The sequence below is a fragment of the Pteropus vampyrus genome, unplaced genomic scaffold (assembly GCF_000151845.1).
Source record: "Pteropus vampyrus isolate Shadow unplaced genomic scaffold, Pvam_2.0 Scaffold99, whole genome shotgun sequence".
Classification (NCBI taxonomy): Eukaryota; Metazoa; Chordata; class Mammalia; order Chiroptera; family Pteropodidae; genus Pteropus; species Pteropus vampyrus.
In genome coordinates, this window is record NW_011888880.1 from 4466405 (window position 1) to 4483655 (window position 17251).

General features: G+C 37.2%; 1 protein-coding gene across 1 annotated transcript in view; it reads left to right on the forward strand.

Moving 5' to 3' along the window:
- Positions 1 to 17251, forward strand: part of CUNH8orf34 (chromosome unknown C8orf34 homolog) — a 291185-nt gene that overhangs the window by 259949 nt on the left and 13985 nt on the right. The window contains exons 10-11 of the mRNA XM_011364628.1: positions 5512 to 5559; positions 12420 to 12513. Coding sequence (XP_011362930.1) covers positions 5512 to 5559; positions 12420 to 12513 — 142 coding nt within the window. The remainder of the gene's footprint in view (positions 1 to 5511; positions 5560 to 12419; positions 12514 to 17251) is intronic.

Sequence of the window (17251 nt, forward strand, 5' to 3'; positions counted from 1 at the left end):
TCCTTGCATTTTAAAAGTAGCTTTATCATCCAAATATGCATCCTTTGACACTCCCGTTAACCTTGGCAACTTTTTAAAATCAGATATCTCCCTAACTCTCTTTTAATCTATAGCTTCCGCCTCCATTTCTTGCATTTTCTTTCAATTTATCCGTCAAAGAAACCTGGCCTTTTCACCTGTAGAGTTTCAAACATGAATAAAAACAATTTTTGCCCTCCAACAACTTAGAGTTAAGTGAGAAAGAGAGCAAGTGATTATAAAAGAACGTGATATGCGTTTTGATGAAAATGTGCACACAGTGTCAGAGGAGCATGTAAAGACTTGAGTGACAGGGTCAGGACAGGTGGCAAGGAAACCAGTAGGCGGGTGGATCACTGGAGATACACACCTTTACAAAATAATAATACTGTGCTTTCATGATACATAACTCTTTGAAGATTTTAGTACTTTTACATTCATAGTCACATATAAAACACGACCGTGTAGTTCTGTTCTGGAAACTCAGCTTCAGAAAAAAGCTGTGACTCTTCAAGACCTTATGGCTGGTAATTCGCTGTGTTGGCCTAATAAACCTTTTTAGAAAGAAGTAACAAATACTGCTTTTCGTACACGATAATAGTGAAACAATATTAATCATCGATAAGATAAACATATCAGCTAAGACACACGTGACTCGTACAATGAATAGTTCAAGGTCAAATGGATTTTTCTAAAGTCAGTCGACCAATGATATATATCTCAGTCTGTTTTTTAGGTTACCTCAATTACATATCATTAACACTAGCCATCCATTCGTACGGCCCCACCCTCTCATCCTGTCCCTTCTCTTAGCTAATATCCACTGATGGCAGGTACCACTCAGCAAACACAGAGCTTCTCATTACTGGCTTCACACTCCCTTTTTTTTTTTTTTTTTTAACATGGGATTGAAGGAGAGGATAGAATTAAGTGGCTTTTGTTTTTTTGCAACTGAATGACCAGAATTCAAAAAATAAAAAAACACTAAAAGGCCTTAAATTGCTAAAAACTTAACATTTAGTAATAGTCATTAATCCCATAATTGCTCCTGCCCTTTTGCATTCTTTAAGGTAAATCTTTAAGGCAAATAGTTCCCCTAAAGGAACTATTTAACTTAACATGAAAAAATTTGGAAGAAAAATGTAAATTGCTTTCATTTTAATTTAAAAGTTGATTATGTGCTTAGGGAATGAGTATTGTTTTTCCCTTCTGAGGGACAGAATTTGGCTTCTGATCATGCCTTATGTTGCTAATTCCTCGTACAGATGTAACTTGCAGCATTAATAACTTAAAGGCAGAGTGAATCTTCATGTCTTATATTAAAATGCCACTGTCTGTTAGCCCTTAGCAGTACTAACACAGTCAAGTATCTTAGCTGGATAAAGGTGTCATTTTCAGAGAAATGTGGTCTGCACTGGTGCTATATTTGTTCATAAGATTGTGTGCAAATTTTCAGAAAGAAATTTTAACTTAATTTGAAAAGTCATTGGGGCCTATAAGAAACAGCATCTGTTCATATATGTAAGCCTGAAAACAGGCATAACTAGTTATTTCTTGACTACATCAATGATTTGAAAGGCTTCTGAGCTTTCTAAAAATTTCTGAGTTTCTAAACTATTACACTCGGGTTTTTACTGATTGGAAGTAGATAACTGCCGATTCCCTTGGACATCAGTACAGTGCTGACTGCTGGGTTTGCCAGAGTTTGGAAAGCTGAGTTTAATTTCTCTATCATCTGTCACAAATTCATTAATGCTGTGTAATAATGCAATTAGAAAACAACATATAACCATCATATTAGCAGCCGTATTATGGGAAATAATAGTATAAAGAAATGAGACATGATGTTAATATCTCTCTATATAAAAACAGCACTCATTCCAGTGCATAGGGTAATCGGTGTTCTTCGTTCGATAGTTGTGGTTTCATCTATTTGTTCTGTTCTGTCTGGGCCCTTGCACAAAATTTTCCTTCTGCCTGGTATGAGTCCTCCTCCTGTTCAGCTACTTACTCTGGCTACTTGGCTAAGTCTTGAGGACTAAACATGAAGATAATGTGTTCAACATTTAATCTCCCCACTTTGACGTCTTCGTCACATGTATCCAGTGTCTCCAACAGTTCCCAGCACCTGTGAGCTCTCAGTGCGTGCTTGTTAAGTACATGAAAGGCTAGGTGCCTTTTCCTCCTATTTTTTTCCCCATAGCACTTTGGGCTTACCTGTGCTTTGTAGTCTAATAACTTGTATATTTGTTTTCTCAAGATGAGCTTTTTACGGTAGGAATTAGTTCTCGTTCACCATTTTGTCCCCATACCGAGCACAGTATGTGGCACAGAGTAAATGCTTAATAAAAACTGGTGAGGTACATACTGGATGAAGTTTTATGGGTCCCTTGGGTTCAGAAATGTCCTGGTCATTCATTCATATTAGGCTCCCATTCTTCTGTGGGTTCCCCGTACCTCGGCCGCTTCTTAAGAAGGTGTTCTGTGTATTAAGGTTATTGTTTCGTTTCGTTTGAGGAGAGGCAGAAGTATCATTCTGATGGAAGTAGCGATCTCGTGCAAATTTCTTTGAAGGAAATTAATCCAGAGGTCTTGGACGTAAAGTATTGGTGAATAAATGTACTCTACATGCAAATGCAGGTCTTTATGCATTTTGTCTAAGGATTAGTAAGAGATGAATAAAAAGTATTTACTGATTGAAACAAGAGACGCATGATATAGTGAAAAAAGACAATAGATTCAGGAGTCCTAGTGCTGTCTCTAGGGTATTCCGTCTCATTGAGAGCGTTCCCTTAACTGGAACATGAGTAGGGAGCGACAAGAGCCTTTGTCTCTGACAGCCATGATCCCATGTCATGTTAAGTGGTAATCCTATCAGCCTCTTTTTTTTTTCTTTTTCTGAGAAAAAAATTCTATTTTGTAATTCACATTGAAAACATTTTTATCTCAACTGCGGTTATATTTAGATTCATGATAAGTGAAACCACATTTCAGGAAATACCTTTTCTTCCTTTTTATTTTTAAGGCATAGTTTCGTGGATTCTGCCGCTTTCCCTCCTTCGCAAGTCCCCATCCGCCTCCCTTGTATCCCCTTTCTTCTCTTTGTTTTTCAAGGGAAATTGCACTTGGGTATTTTTTATTCATTTCCAGGTGATTACGAAAATATCGTTGTTATAATGACCTATTTAAAAATGCCAGTTCTTTAAAGCTAAGAACAGGACGGCCAAAGCTGGCAGCTTTGGGCTTTGGAAAGGATTTTATTTCATTAGCGCCCCCAGCGGGGGCCAGGAGGAAGGGCAGCGTTTCGGCTATCCCGTGCTGGCCCCACGGGACCCGAGGCAGACATATTGAATCGCCTCTTGATTGGGGCCATCTCTTCTGACCCTGACACTCAGAGATCCTGACATCTTGTTCTTGGCTTCGTCCCCTTGGCCCTGTGCCACATTTGTAATCCTCTCAGCAAAGTGTTTGTTTCCTCTGTATTTTCTTCCGTCTTTTACTCCACGCTCCTCATTCATCAGTGCCACCCATGGCAGTGATTTATGAATGGCCGTCACAGCCAAACTGCAGTCTGTGTGGCCTTTGAAACAAATGGTGTTGTGTGAGTCGCTCCTTTTCTATGGTCTAGATGTGAAAAAAGACCTGCCCGGTACTGTGGGAAGGAGCAGGCCTGAGAAACAGCCTTCTAGGACACAAAGCACTTTAGTTATATTTGACCATCAAGAAAATCCTCAGTCATCATCAGGTCTTAGCATGAGATTGCAAGCGTCCGGATGATGAGGAGACCATCGCACTCCGCTCCAAGGAAACAAATCACTGTCTTCAGTGAGCACCCAGGGACTGCTCTGTGTCCTCTCAGATGTTCAGAGGCCAGCCATGCCACAGATGCTGGCCCTGCAGAAAACGGTTCTGTCGCAACAAGCCGTTTGCCAGCAAATCCTCTTACCCTTAGCAACCCAGGCAAAGGGGAAGGGATTATCAGGGCACAAAGGACTAGCTCTGGCACCTGGAAGAGCTGCATCAGAAGGACCCGCAGCATTCCTTCTGGACTAGTGGTCCAGATGAAGAGAGGTAGCGTAGCAAGTTCAACCATAAAAAGCAGTTTGTCTGAAGTAAGTGTGCAGCCCTCTCTATGTGCTCTGAGTTAAATTCCTCACAGTATGGGGGATTTATGTGGATTCGATTTTTTCTTAATAGTTTACCTTTTAGTTTAAGTAAATTCTATCTCTTTCAGTGTCGTATCCATTGAAAATCCTACAAGTTCGCAGCATTTGGAAACATTTAAAGTAGGGCATATTCATTTTTTGCTAGTGGAAGCTATGATTTGGGAAAAAAAATATTACCACACCTAAGTTTTTAAGAATACGAGTACTTTATTCCTAGCTCAAGTTTTGTTTTGAAATGAGCATGCTTGTTTTTAAACTTTCTTAAAGAGCTTTATAGTATAGATCACCTTTTTTAAAACTAAAGTAAATTTAATTTTTTTTATGTTAAAATTTGTATTCCAGCAAGGTAAAAGAGTGTTAGAGTTGGATCCAGTCCCAGCAATACCTTGCTTAGCTCCTTGATTTGAAGTGTACCCAGCATCCTTCAATTTCTTTATGTATTAAATTGAACCGAGGATGTCTTACCTCAAGTTGTAGTAAAAACCAATCAAATGAGATAATATATGTGAAAGTCCTTGAAAAGTTAAAAAGGAGGGTCCTTAAAGAATTAGAAACAAATATAAGCTTTATTCATGCTTATTTAGTTATCTTTCAAACACATCTGGTGTCTTAGAATTTGTCATTTCATGATATCTCAGAATTTATTTCCAAATATCTCTGGCATGTAGTGTAAAAAAGATAATTTATCCAAACTAACAAATTGTTTGACAGTTTTGATCACCGATGTTTAGATGAGTTTGCGATATATCTTTAATTTGTTTTAAATTCCAGTGATTTAAACTTCAGTGATTACTAACACACAGTGAAGTGCTAGTAAAAGGCACAAATAATAGAGAATTTACTGATAACATACAAGTAAGGTGAGAAAGAGTAAACAGATAGAAACCTTTGGGCAATGTCAGGTTAATGACCTGAACCCTCTCCATAAAATATTCTTAAGTCCGTGTGTTATCTTCACACAGATTTATAGAATACAGGATTAGTGCCTTTTTTCTAAATCTGATTTTAAGAACACACTTATAAAATTAATTACAAAATTTTATACTACTTGTTCAGCATTCTTTCCAAAGATTTAGTTAGTAACTCCAGGTGGTTATTTGTTTATGTGACCTCACATCCCCTTGAAAGATATATTGTTGCCTTGAAAAAAAGCTCTCTCCTTCAGAGTAAGAAGTTGCCAAACTGATAATCCCACAAATACCAGCTGAGATGGTGGGGGATGCTAGTGACTGGGCGCTGCCCCTGGGGTTCACTGCCGACTCTGTTCTTTTTTTCTTCCTTTCTTCTTCTCCTGACTTTGTCAACCTCTCTTCCTCTCTGCCTCTAGGGAGAAGCCCCCAGTGGAGGACAGTCATTGAAAAACTACATGGAAGAAGTGAGTTTTCGGGTGGCCTTGTAACATAGACTGAAAACAGTATTTATCACAGAGAAGGAAACACTCACGTGGGCTTTCCCCATCTGCCTGTAGACTTTCCGTTCTGTGCCCATTCACGAGTCATGCCCACAAAAACAAGTAATAGTATGTTGTCAAAACGACATTCGTTCCTCATTGCTGGGGAGGTGCTGCGTATCAGTTCATCCTGAAAATGAAAGTAAAACTGCATAAACCTAGTGCTATTATATATTTCCACTCACTAGCTCTTGTTGATATCCTAGTAAATGAGGAACACATGTTTTATATTGGCCATGCACAACAGAAATAAGACATGAGAAGAACAACCTGTACCAAATTGGTGTTCATTCATGGGACAAAATGCTTGTCAAAGACATTGTGGAAGCATTAGGCAAAATGCTGTTTTAACCATTAAACTGTATGGTAGATTTCTGTTAAAAGACCGTTGAGACGTCTCGATTTATTTTGGAGCTGTCCAAGGGCGCTCTGTGCCATAGGCTTTGAACTGTCTGTAAATGATATTTGAGAACTTTCAGATAAACCAGTGGCTGCAGTCAGTAAAACCTGATCTGAAACCAGTCCACAGTGGTCACTAAATTAGCCATCTGAATCTGCTGTAAGCAAAGGGAGCTGAGAAACTGGCGGTGATGTCATGAAAGTACCAGATATTTGGTTTGAATATGTTACTGGTCCAGAGTTTATGGGCCCAACATTTAAAAAGGCCAAAACTCAAAAGAAAAAGTTTATTGATCAAGACAGTGCCAACCAAGAAGATGGGAGCCCTAGTGATCCCTCCAATCCATCTTAAGAAAGTACAGAGTTTAGGCTTCTTTCATGTCCAAGGAAGGGGAAATGGGCAGGGCTGTTTCTGTAAACCTCCAGCGCAGGCAGAATTCCTCTGCTGATCAGCATGCCCATATGCAAGACTAAGCGGGAGCTATTAGCCCGAAGAAGGCCATGGGAACAACTCAGGCTCAAACGAGATGGAGTCAGAGAGGCCGAGCGTTTCCCTCTATCACAAATATTGCTTCTGAGCTAGACAGAATCCGTTTCTCTAAATATTTTATTCTTGCGTGCATACATCCACTCAGAAATGTTGAGTGCCCACTAAGTGCTTTGCATAGTCCGTGCATTTATTCAGAACACTGCACCCATAGTTCAACTCACTCTCACTTCCAGATTTCACCTGCAGAGGAAAATCAGAGTGCACAGCACCTTTATAAGTCTCCGCGTCTCTGGTCTTCGTGCTTGTTTGGAGGAGGTTGAACTTTTACAAAAGGCAGACGGGGAAGGGGTAACAAAAGGAAGGAAAGGAAATATTGTATATTTCCTTAGTGGAAATACTGTAAAGAAAGGTAGGTGTTCTGAGTTCAGGTTAGAAGATAGATAGGGCGAAAAATTGTTCTTAACGCATTTGGTACAGAAAGCGAGTAGAATACATTAAGCAGTTAGTGTCTCCGAGGAGAGCCAGGCACCTTCTGCAGTGTGTGCACCCATAGAATCGCCCGACAGGATTCCGTGCTCGCGCTAACCCTTGGCTCAGCATCCCCCATGCGCTGATAGGGACTCTGGTGGCGGGTCACCCCCACTCAAATTCAAGGGTGCCTGAGGCTCCTTGTAATGTGTCCCGTGGAGGTCTAGCACCGGGAGGGAGGTTAGCACTGAGGTGCTGGGACAGGAAGCAGGCTGCATACAGATCAGAAAACTTCTAAAATGTCTTCTTCTAAGTTTATAGTTCTTAGCCAAGAAAAAGATCCTTATTTTCTCCATCATTACGAATGCGCAATCTAAATGTGCGTGTTGTACGCAGTCGTAAACACGTCATGTGACAAGAAGGTCGAGAATGTGTACCTTTTCACTGAGGTGCTGGCAAGGCATTGCTCCCCAGTGTGGTCTTTGGATCAGCAAAGCTGTCGTCACTTGGGGGTTTCTAAGAAATGCAGACTCTCGGGACCCTCACCAGATCCCGAGGATCAAAATACGGATTCGAACAAGATCCCCACGCGATTCATAAACTCTCTAACGTCTGCGAAGCACTGCCTTAAAGTGTCCTGCCAGTGTTATTTCTGAAGGGTAACTGCTTACATCATGGAAAATCACCAATTTTATGTAATATAGGTAGAGGAAAACTTTATTAATAAATTTATGAGTTTTGTTTATGCATCTACTCTGAGGAATAATAGTATTGGTTGATCGGAGGTATGAAATCTCTGTAGCTTACGTGATTCGTTACTGACCTACAATTTGAGTTTACAAATGTGTGTGAACTGGCCAAGGTACGCCTCGCCTTTCATAGGGGTTCATTGTCGCTCGGTATTTTGAGCTACTATTGGTTGATATTGAGCTTTTAGCTCTTTTTTTAAAAAACAGTAAGTGATCATTCTTTAAAGTAAAACTGTAAGTACAATTTTAATTAATGAACTATTAACATAAGTAGTTCTCTTTGCAGATATTAATTCATTTGGTCTTTAGGAAATATGTATTCAAACTCTTCTCCATTGCAAGCATGTTAAAAATGTGAGCTAAAACCTGATAATTTTTGTTTTTTCTCACTTATGCTCTTATTTAACTTTTGCCCTCTTTCCTCATATTACTGGAATCAGCAAACAAAAAGGAACAGTATTTATAAATGTTAGAAGCATTGAAGTTAAAACTGAGCTAGCAAACATTTGCTTGTATTTAGTACAGACTAAAATTCAAATAAACCATCGTGTTTACATTTTTAATATATTTTAACATTTCTTGCTAAAGTTTGAACAATTCTTTGCAGATCAAAGTCTCTCTTTTCTAGTCTTATAATTAGACAGAATCATAACCATATGAAGTTAGACAATTCTGTTTAGACCCAAATCAAAACTAAGAGACAATATGGTCTTCTCTAAAAGTACAGCTAAAATGGAATTTCTAGTCCATTTTTTCTATCATTTAATGTATTATTGTTCCAGAATAGAGCTTGCATTTTTGACCAAATAAAAAACTAGGCATTTTATAATAGTCTACTTTTCTTAATCCTCAAAATAGTTCTGACAGTTAAAAAAAAACAAACACATTTTTTACATGTAAGGCACTTGATAACTCAAGGGAGAAAAAGAATTTCACAATGTAAAAATTTTATTTTTTGGAGTCATTAGTATTTATTCAAAATTATGTAATTTAAAAGAACTTATCAAAATAAAGTACTTTCAGAGTTTGATATGCCTTTTGCAGAGAACCTAAAATATTATATTTCTTAGAGGAATAACTGAGAAGCAGCATAGTATACCAGTTAAAAATCCCCTAATTATTAGAGAACTATATTAATTTAAATATGTATACATCAGATACGTATTGTCAACTTAAATGGTTGAGAAGCTATGAAGAACTAAAGACTAAAATTAATGCTTTTTGAAACTTTTTAAAGAGCAATTTGGAGCAGTTTCTCAACTTCAGGAAGTTATCTGGTGAAGGCCGGAGGCAACACACAGAGGAGTGTGAACTAGCTCAAGGTGTCATGTGGCAGCTTCACAATCTCGGAGTGCGTCAGACAGGAAAAGAAGCATGTTAAGCAAGCAGACCTTTTTCAAATCTGTCGAGGCTGGTTTTGCCAGCTGTACCATCTGAACTGAAAAGGGGATCGGTTCCATGCGACATAATATCTCAGAGTCACTTCTGCCAGTTTTGTCTTTTTCTCTTGTGCTGTCTTCTGTGATTGTTAATGCAGTGAAGTTCCCACTGTACTTCTGAAGGAGAGTGTGTGACCTTATTCTCCTATAATGAGAGATAATTCACTTTTTATCATGCACAGGGATTTACTTTTTAAAAATCGAAATAGCCGTTATTCAGTACCATAGTTTTAGTCCATTTAGCTAACTACAAAACAGGATTTTTTCAAGGAAGCCTTTATTTGTCATTGATATTCACTAGGAATTGATGTATGTTGTTAAAGGATAACAATTTTTTTTTAAGTATAATCATGGCTCTCATACCAATATAAAATGAACACACGTTAAAGATTTTTTTAACTCATTAATTAAGGAGGATACCAGTAAGATGTTGCAACCAATGAAAAGAGCAATTCAAACCTTCACATATGTAGTCAAATAAGGAATGCTAAGATGAAGATATAAATAGATGCAAAAACTGGCAAAACTGTCAATATCCATGGGGTAATTATCAGTATATTCAAATGAACACAGTTTGTATTTATGTGGACAAGAATTATTTGTACTACTATAAATTTCTATAAATTACATAGTTTTAAAATAGCTCAAAGTCAATGAAAAACTCAGAGCCTCCATCGAATCAGATAAATGGAATGGTAAAGTAGCAAAATGACTTAATTTTCATTGACTGCAACCACTAGTCTTTCATTCATTTCAAAGCATTTTACAACTTTATCTTACACTTTCCTTGGGGAGTAAAATCCACCAAATGGAATGAGTTAGGAAATTAGGTGGAATGCAATCCCAGTACATAGTGTACTGTAGCAAATTTGTCAGATAAATTTATTTTAGCAGCTTATATTTATTTCATAATATTTTTCACAATCGACCATATTTTTTCTATATTCATTATTGTTCCTTCTCTTTTCTTTTCCCAGATCCTATTAGTTCAAACTTACAGGTTCCCAAACTTACTACCGTCCTTCTTATGTTTTAATCCCTTTTTTACAATTTTTCTGTCATAGAAACAGTCTGTTCAATGTGCCTGGAGTGAAGTGGAATTTTGTTTTGTATGCAGCATGCTTCAAGGATCCTTGTTTTAAGGGATCCGATGATGATAGAAGTAAAATGAAAGTGATTAATCCTATTTGAAAGACGGAAACCGATGGTTTGTGCATTATTTTTATTCTTAACCAAAGGGAAAGAAATATTTAGTTGCCTCAAAATTAAAGCATCCATGGGTGAAAATTTGAGCAAAGGAGCATTTTTTTCCCTCTAAATATACTGCAGTTTCACAGCCACACATGACATAAATTACTGATTGATTGCATTTCGAGAATCCAAAAATAAGCTATCCATGTGGAATAACAGAACTGCTGAAGTTTAGAAAGCACTTATTCTGTTAGCAAATAAAACGATATGTTGATGCAAGGCTAGCACCTGTTTCCCATATGACACATGTCACTGTTCTGCACCACTCCTAGTCCCTGGACATTTGCATACTTGTGGTGAAAGTGTTTTGGAAAAAGGATGAATGGCACTTCCTCTAAAAGCAATCCGAAGAACTTGCCCTTGGGAAGATGAAAGAGTTTGTACCATGCTCAGACCCAGTTTAATAGTCCCGTAGAAAAATTCTGAAATACGTTGGCAAAGAGGGACATGTCAGCTCTTGTTTTTAAAAATGTTCGAGATTTTAGCTTCTTGACCCCGTCAGAAAGAATGATAAGTAGTCTGATGGGCTGGACCTCGGACACCCTGGTCCTGTCAGCGATAAAGCAAACAGGTGTATTATGTTACCAGCTGTACTCGAGAGGAAACCGAAGCAAAACTTTTAAACAATCTATTAATAGTAATATTTGTACTATCTCCGTGATTCCAAAACTCAACATTTTAATGCTCTTTCTAAACTACATGTTTTACTGAGTTAATGTTCCATTCGTACTTTTTCATTTGCATGCATTAAAGTTTACTCTGTGGTGTGAAGTGCTATGGCTTTCGACCAATGCCTAATGTATTTATCGTCGTAATGCCATACAGAATAGTTTTGCCTCCCTAAAATATCCCTTGTGCTTCTCCTATTCAACCTCCGAAGCCCTTCCCAAACTCCTGGAAAACTGTGCCTTTTTGAAACTCTAAATCGTGGCTAAACGTCTCCAGAGGTAACCATCACAACTGAGGGGCGGCAGAGAGGATATTTCTCTGATACAGGAGTTGTTTTAAACAAAGCAAACACTTGATGTTTGGTTATGTCATGTTTCTTAGAGATCAGGGGTTGTGAGCCTTTATTTTTTAAATTTATTTTTCAATTACAGTTGACATTCAATATTATGTTAGTTTCGGGTATACAACATAATTATTAGATGTATTTTTAACTTATGAAGTGATCATCCCGATGAGTCTAGTACCCATCTTACTGTGAGTCTTTATTTTTAATTTGTTAGTATTTGTCTAAAAAAAAAAAAAGGAAAGTATCTCTAATTGGAGGGAAAGATTATTAAAAGAAGTTTCGATTGTATCTTGGGAATCATGAGGAGGGCACTAACAGGTGATGAATAAGGTTACAACATTTTAGAGGTGTACCTTGGCAGGGAACTGGTGGAGAGAAACAGGGAGCATATGAAATTTGATCCTAGAAAACTTCGTAGGTGGCTGTCACTACAGTCAGGATGGGAGGTGATGAGTGACAGAAGGCACAGAGCAGCAAGGAAATATGTGAGAAATGTATTAATGAAAATAAGGAGGTCAGAGAGTAAGGAGGTAGTGAAGTAGTTCTGGAGGGTGAAGTTGAGAACATTCTCTAAATCCTATTCATCTTTATTCTCATTAAAGGGATTTTGAAACCTTGATGGCAAAGAGGTGCTATTTGTGCAATTTTATATTGAATATTTCATTATTATATTTCTAAGAACAAGTGCCGAGATTCCTATAAAAATGTTAATTCAGAAAGGAACATGGTCTAGATGTTTCTTCTTATGAGGACATTAAATTTTATTAAAAAGAGAATGCAAAAATAAATGAGTTCAGAGTTTGAGGCATGTCTATGACATGAAAATGAATTTAAACCCAGAACTATTTGTTGTAAAGAAATTTTTGTTGTGGTTTGTTGGACATGTAATTCATGGAGCCTAAAGTGTTTACCCACATCGGTATTCATGAGTTTATTCTAGAGTTTAATAGAAGATGAATTTTTTTCTTTGGCAGGATGAATCTTTAAAGCAACTGCAGGTGGTTCACCAACCGTGGATCTTGCCAAGTGACACAGAAAGCGAAGGAGTGGAAACAGAACAAGAGAAACGTGAGTAGACACGGCTGTTGATCGACAAATTGCTGTTGATCGACAAATTGCTTTTAGCCAGAGGAAATTCATAGTGAGGGTATATCCTTCTCCTCATGTTCAACAGTGTCTGCAAAAAAACTCAGATTGAGTAGGGAGAACATATAAAGATAAGCTATGCTTGTAGTACATAATTCTCGATTCAGTGATGTCTTAATTGTGGTGCAGAGGCCCATAAACTAACTTTCTGAAGAAAAGTGTAATACCTTAAAAGAAGGAATTATTCTTCCTGAAGAACAAAATAAAACGTCCATGTAGAATGGGAATCTTTTATAAATACTGTAGAGTTAGATCAGCAATAACTTGTGATTATTAAAAAAATTCAAAGTGTGTTAGGATCAGCTCATTATTATATATGAAATTATCAGTAGCAATTAAATGAATTAATTTATATACAGCTGACCCTTCAACAGGGTAGGGGTTGGGGCACTGAACTTCATGCAGTTGAAATTTTGCATCTAATGTTTGATCCCCAAAAAACATAACTAAGAGCCAACTGTTGCCTGGAAGCCTTACTGAATGCATAAATAGTCAATTAACTCATATATTGTATGTTATATGTATTACCTATTATATTCTCCCAATAGAGAAAGCTAGAGAAAAGAAAGTGTTATTAAGAAAATCATAAGGAAGATAAAATACATTTACAATATTTATTGAAAAACCCATATGTAAGTGCACCCACGCAGTTCAAGGTTGTTCACAGGTTGACTATGTATAGAAACTGTTCTAAATTCACAAAACATATTAGTATTATAATAATACTTAAGACAGAATATACAGCTCTTGATTTAAATGGCTAGATTATAATCACAGCGAAGACCGGATTACCAGAATTTGGTATGACCCAGTGCATGCTCTCCAGGGGTTCCCTGACAGTGTCAGACACCTGGGTTCAGCACTCTAGATGAGAGGTTGGTATCTGGACTGTATAGAAAAAACATCAACTTTAAAAATAATAACTATCAAAGTTTCCTTTTTTTTTTAAACCAATGGTAGCCAGCAGAGAAAAAGTTAAATCATAAGTGATAATGTAGCCCTTGTGATAATCGGCGTGAAGCGATTAATTAATAATTCCCCTGAGCCATAGTTACTAGAGATACCCAACGTGTCACATGGGTAACTTTATGATTCTCTAACCGGAGGGATCCAGGAAATTCCTCTTCCAGGTTAAAAGGCGTTAAAAATGTTCTTATCCCACTTCTGTAGCCACAGGCTTATGTGGACAGAGGGGGCACAGCTAGGAGAGGGACCTAGGAGTCAGGGTACTTAGGTGAGATAGAGGCCACGTGTCACTCAGATGGCACATTCAGAAATACGGTGAGTAGTACGGTGACATTGCACAGATTCTATTGGAGGGAAACAATGCCTTCTATAGGAAACAGCTGAGGAAGACTCGAAGCAGATCGTGCTTCGAGCAAGTACAAAAATAGAGTATTTTGGAAGGTCTTTAATGCAAGGGATCCTAAGTAAAATGGTCGAGGAGAAGAGCAGCATGGAATACAAAGAAGAGAATTTCCCAAATTTGAAAGAATAGTGGCCCAGGGTTTTTAGGAAAACAAATACAAGCAAACTTATATCCGTCGTACCGCCCCCCAACCCCCAACTCTCTTTACATTTTGATATACATAAATTCTCATTCCGTAGCTCAGATTTAATAATTTTCACCAAATTCTTTTCAGGACTTCATAAATTTTGCATTTAAAAAAACCTTCAAGCTAATGTTTGGGTGCATGTATTGTATAAAGACAATATGTGGGTTAGTTTTACTCGGTTAGATTCAACACACAGGTGCCCAAAGTGGGCAAGACTTACAGGTAAACAGCATCCTTACAGGATGCACAGTGTGTTAATTCTACGTGTGTGCCATACTGATAATGAACTAGAACTTAAGAGCAAGAAAAGAATCAGTCAAAATTGTGTATTTAACCCAAGTCCAAATTCAGACTTATTTCCTTTCTCTCAAATCCATATGTATTCAATCAGAATTAAGTCTGGAAAGCCACTTATTAATACAAAGGAGATAAAAATCCCCAGAACTCTTCAACCCCTTTTCTTTATCCTATTGAGTTACATAATAAAACCTCAATAAATATCAGAAGAATAAATAAGCAAATGAATGAATGAATAGATTTCTTTGATACTTTCTAACTTGTTTATCAGGACAGTCGGAAATTTAACAAAGTAAATAATTATGACCAAATAATTATAAAAATTATTTATAGTTGCATTAAAATGTTAATATTGGATTTATAGTTTTGCCATGGATTTTACCATATGGTCTGTCAATCACTCAGAGAAGGCCATTCTTGAATGCTCCTAACCATAGACCTAGAACCAAAACTATTCGATTGCAGCAATATTGTACTTGAGATGACCCTTGACTGTGGTAAATTGTTTGAAATAAAATCAGAGTTTAAACATAATTAGATAGTAATGGGAGCCATCTGGAAATGGAATGCTAGCTAGAACTGGAGCCAAGCTCGCAGCATGGGGACGCAAGTATTTTTCAAGAGAAGCATCCAACATTCAGGTGCGGGGTCAGGTGTTAGGGGGAGCCACCGAGGCAGTGGCCTCTCCACTGATGCTTGTATTCAGCAGGTGTGAAACAGCTGGCGAGATACATAAAAGTCATCTGCCTCTTTATTTTCTCAGCAAAAGTAAAATAAATGACATAAATCTATGTGAATCTAGCATCTCATTGTGAGTCTAGAGGCTCATTTACTACAAATATATTAGTGAAGAAAGTACGAGATTCATCATTCCAACATTAATGCCTGTTTCTTGACTCAGCTTTCTGTAAATTATACCTAGGTAATTTTATGAGATTTTCTAATTTCTCCTGAGACAAAATTATCATGGCAGAAGGTTTCCAAATAATTCCAGGATCTCTGTAGCGATGCATATTTTTTATCACATTATTTTTAAATAACTTAGCTCAAATAAGTTGTATTAAAGAATGCCTTTGAAGGAAAAGGTGTCTTGAATAATTGCATGGGATGTTTTAAAAACTTTTATTATTAACAAGATAAGCAGAACCCTTAATTAAGAATATTTGTTCTTTACTCTGCTTCTAATATAAAAGTATAAATAACAAGTTTAAAAAATTACATCAGGGTATGCTTATTTTGATCTCTCAAATTATGGTCCAAAGTCACTATGTAACCTGAATCACAAATATTTGAATCTCCTGGGATAATTGTTTGATACTCATGTTTTTGGACTCCACTTTAGACTTGTTGAATCTGAATCTTTGTGCATGGGACTCTGAATTATGCATTCCTAACAAACTCCTCAGGTGTTCTTTGCTTATTCTAAGACTGAGAATTGCTGGAATGAAAAGTCAGTGAATCAGAGGGTGGTGGTTTCAGCACTGTCTCCACATTGCTGTTAGATCTTGGACCCCATTTCCCTAGGCTGCTTTTTGGATAGTGTTTGGATAGTGTTTTCAAGTTTCTCTGCTGTAAAGTGATGTTTAACTCACCTTTCTACAGTTCTTTAGAAGCAAGTCACTAATTCTAGACCACATTCAAGAAATATGTTGTTCCAATGACTTCTAGCTTCTATAGATCCTGATAAGAAGTCAGCTCCTAACATTATTGAGGAATCTTTGTAGATGATGTTATTTTTCTGCTTTCAAGATTCTTTCTTGGTCTTTGTCTTCCGATAAAGTGAGGCGTATGTAAGTCTGGATATCACTGAGTTTATCTTATTGAAGTTTCTTGAGCTTCTTGGGTATGTAGATTAATGTTTTCATTAAATGTGTGAGATTTTCAGCCATTATTTCTTCAAATATTCTTTCTGACCCTTTTTCTCTTGCCTCTCCTTTTGAGACTCTGAGTATGTAAATTTGGTATTCGTAATGGTGTCCTATGAAGTCTCTGAGGAACTGTTAATTTTTCTTCATTTGTTTTCTGTTCCTCAGACTGGATTTCAATTGACCTATAGTAAGTTCTTTGAGTTTTTCTTATGCAGCTAATGTCTGCTGTTAAGATCTTCTAGTGAATTTTTCATTTTAACTCCAGAATTTCTATTTTGTTCTCCTTATGTTTTGTATATTTTACTGATCATCTCCATTTGGCTGAAGTTCATTCTCATATGTTCTTTTAATTTATTTGACATGATTTCATTTAGTTCTTTGACTATATTTATCATAGTTGATTAAAAATCTTTGTCTAGTAAGTCTATTATTTAAGCATCCTTGGGGAGAGTTTCTGTTCACTGCTTTTTTTTTCCTGTCGATGGACCATACTTTCATGTATACTAGCATGTGTGATATGATGATTTATGAATCATGTCATTTATTTTTTTATTTGTTTAAAACTGGACATTTAATATAATATAATGTGACAAGTCTAGAAATTGGACGGCTACCCCGGATTTATTGTTGCTGCTGTTTGTTTAGTGATTTTTCTGAACTAATTCTGTAAAGACTATATTATTTATTGTGTGCAGCCACCGAAGTCTCTGCTCCATAGCTCAGTATCCAGCTACTGATTGGGTAGGGCATCAAAGTATGCCATGAATGCTCCAGCAGGTTACAGCTCTGCTTACATGGAGCCTTTAGGTCAGCCAGAGGTGACCCAGGGCCTTATCAGGTCTTTCCTGAGCAGTTGTATAGCTCTGCATCTGTGTGTGTGGCCTTCTAGGTCCCCAAGAGTATGTCAGAGCTTTTGAAAGCATCTATAAACATCTTATT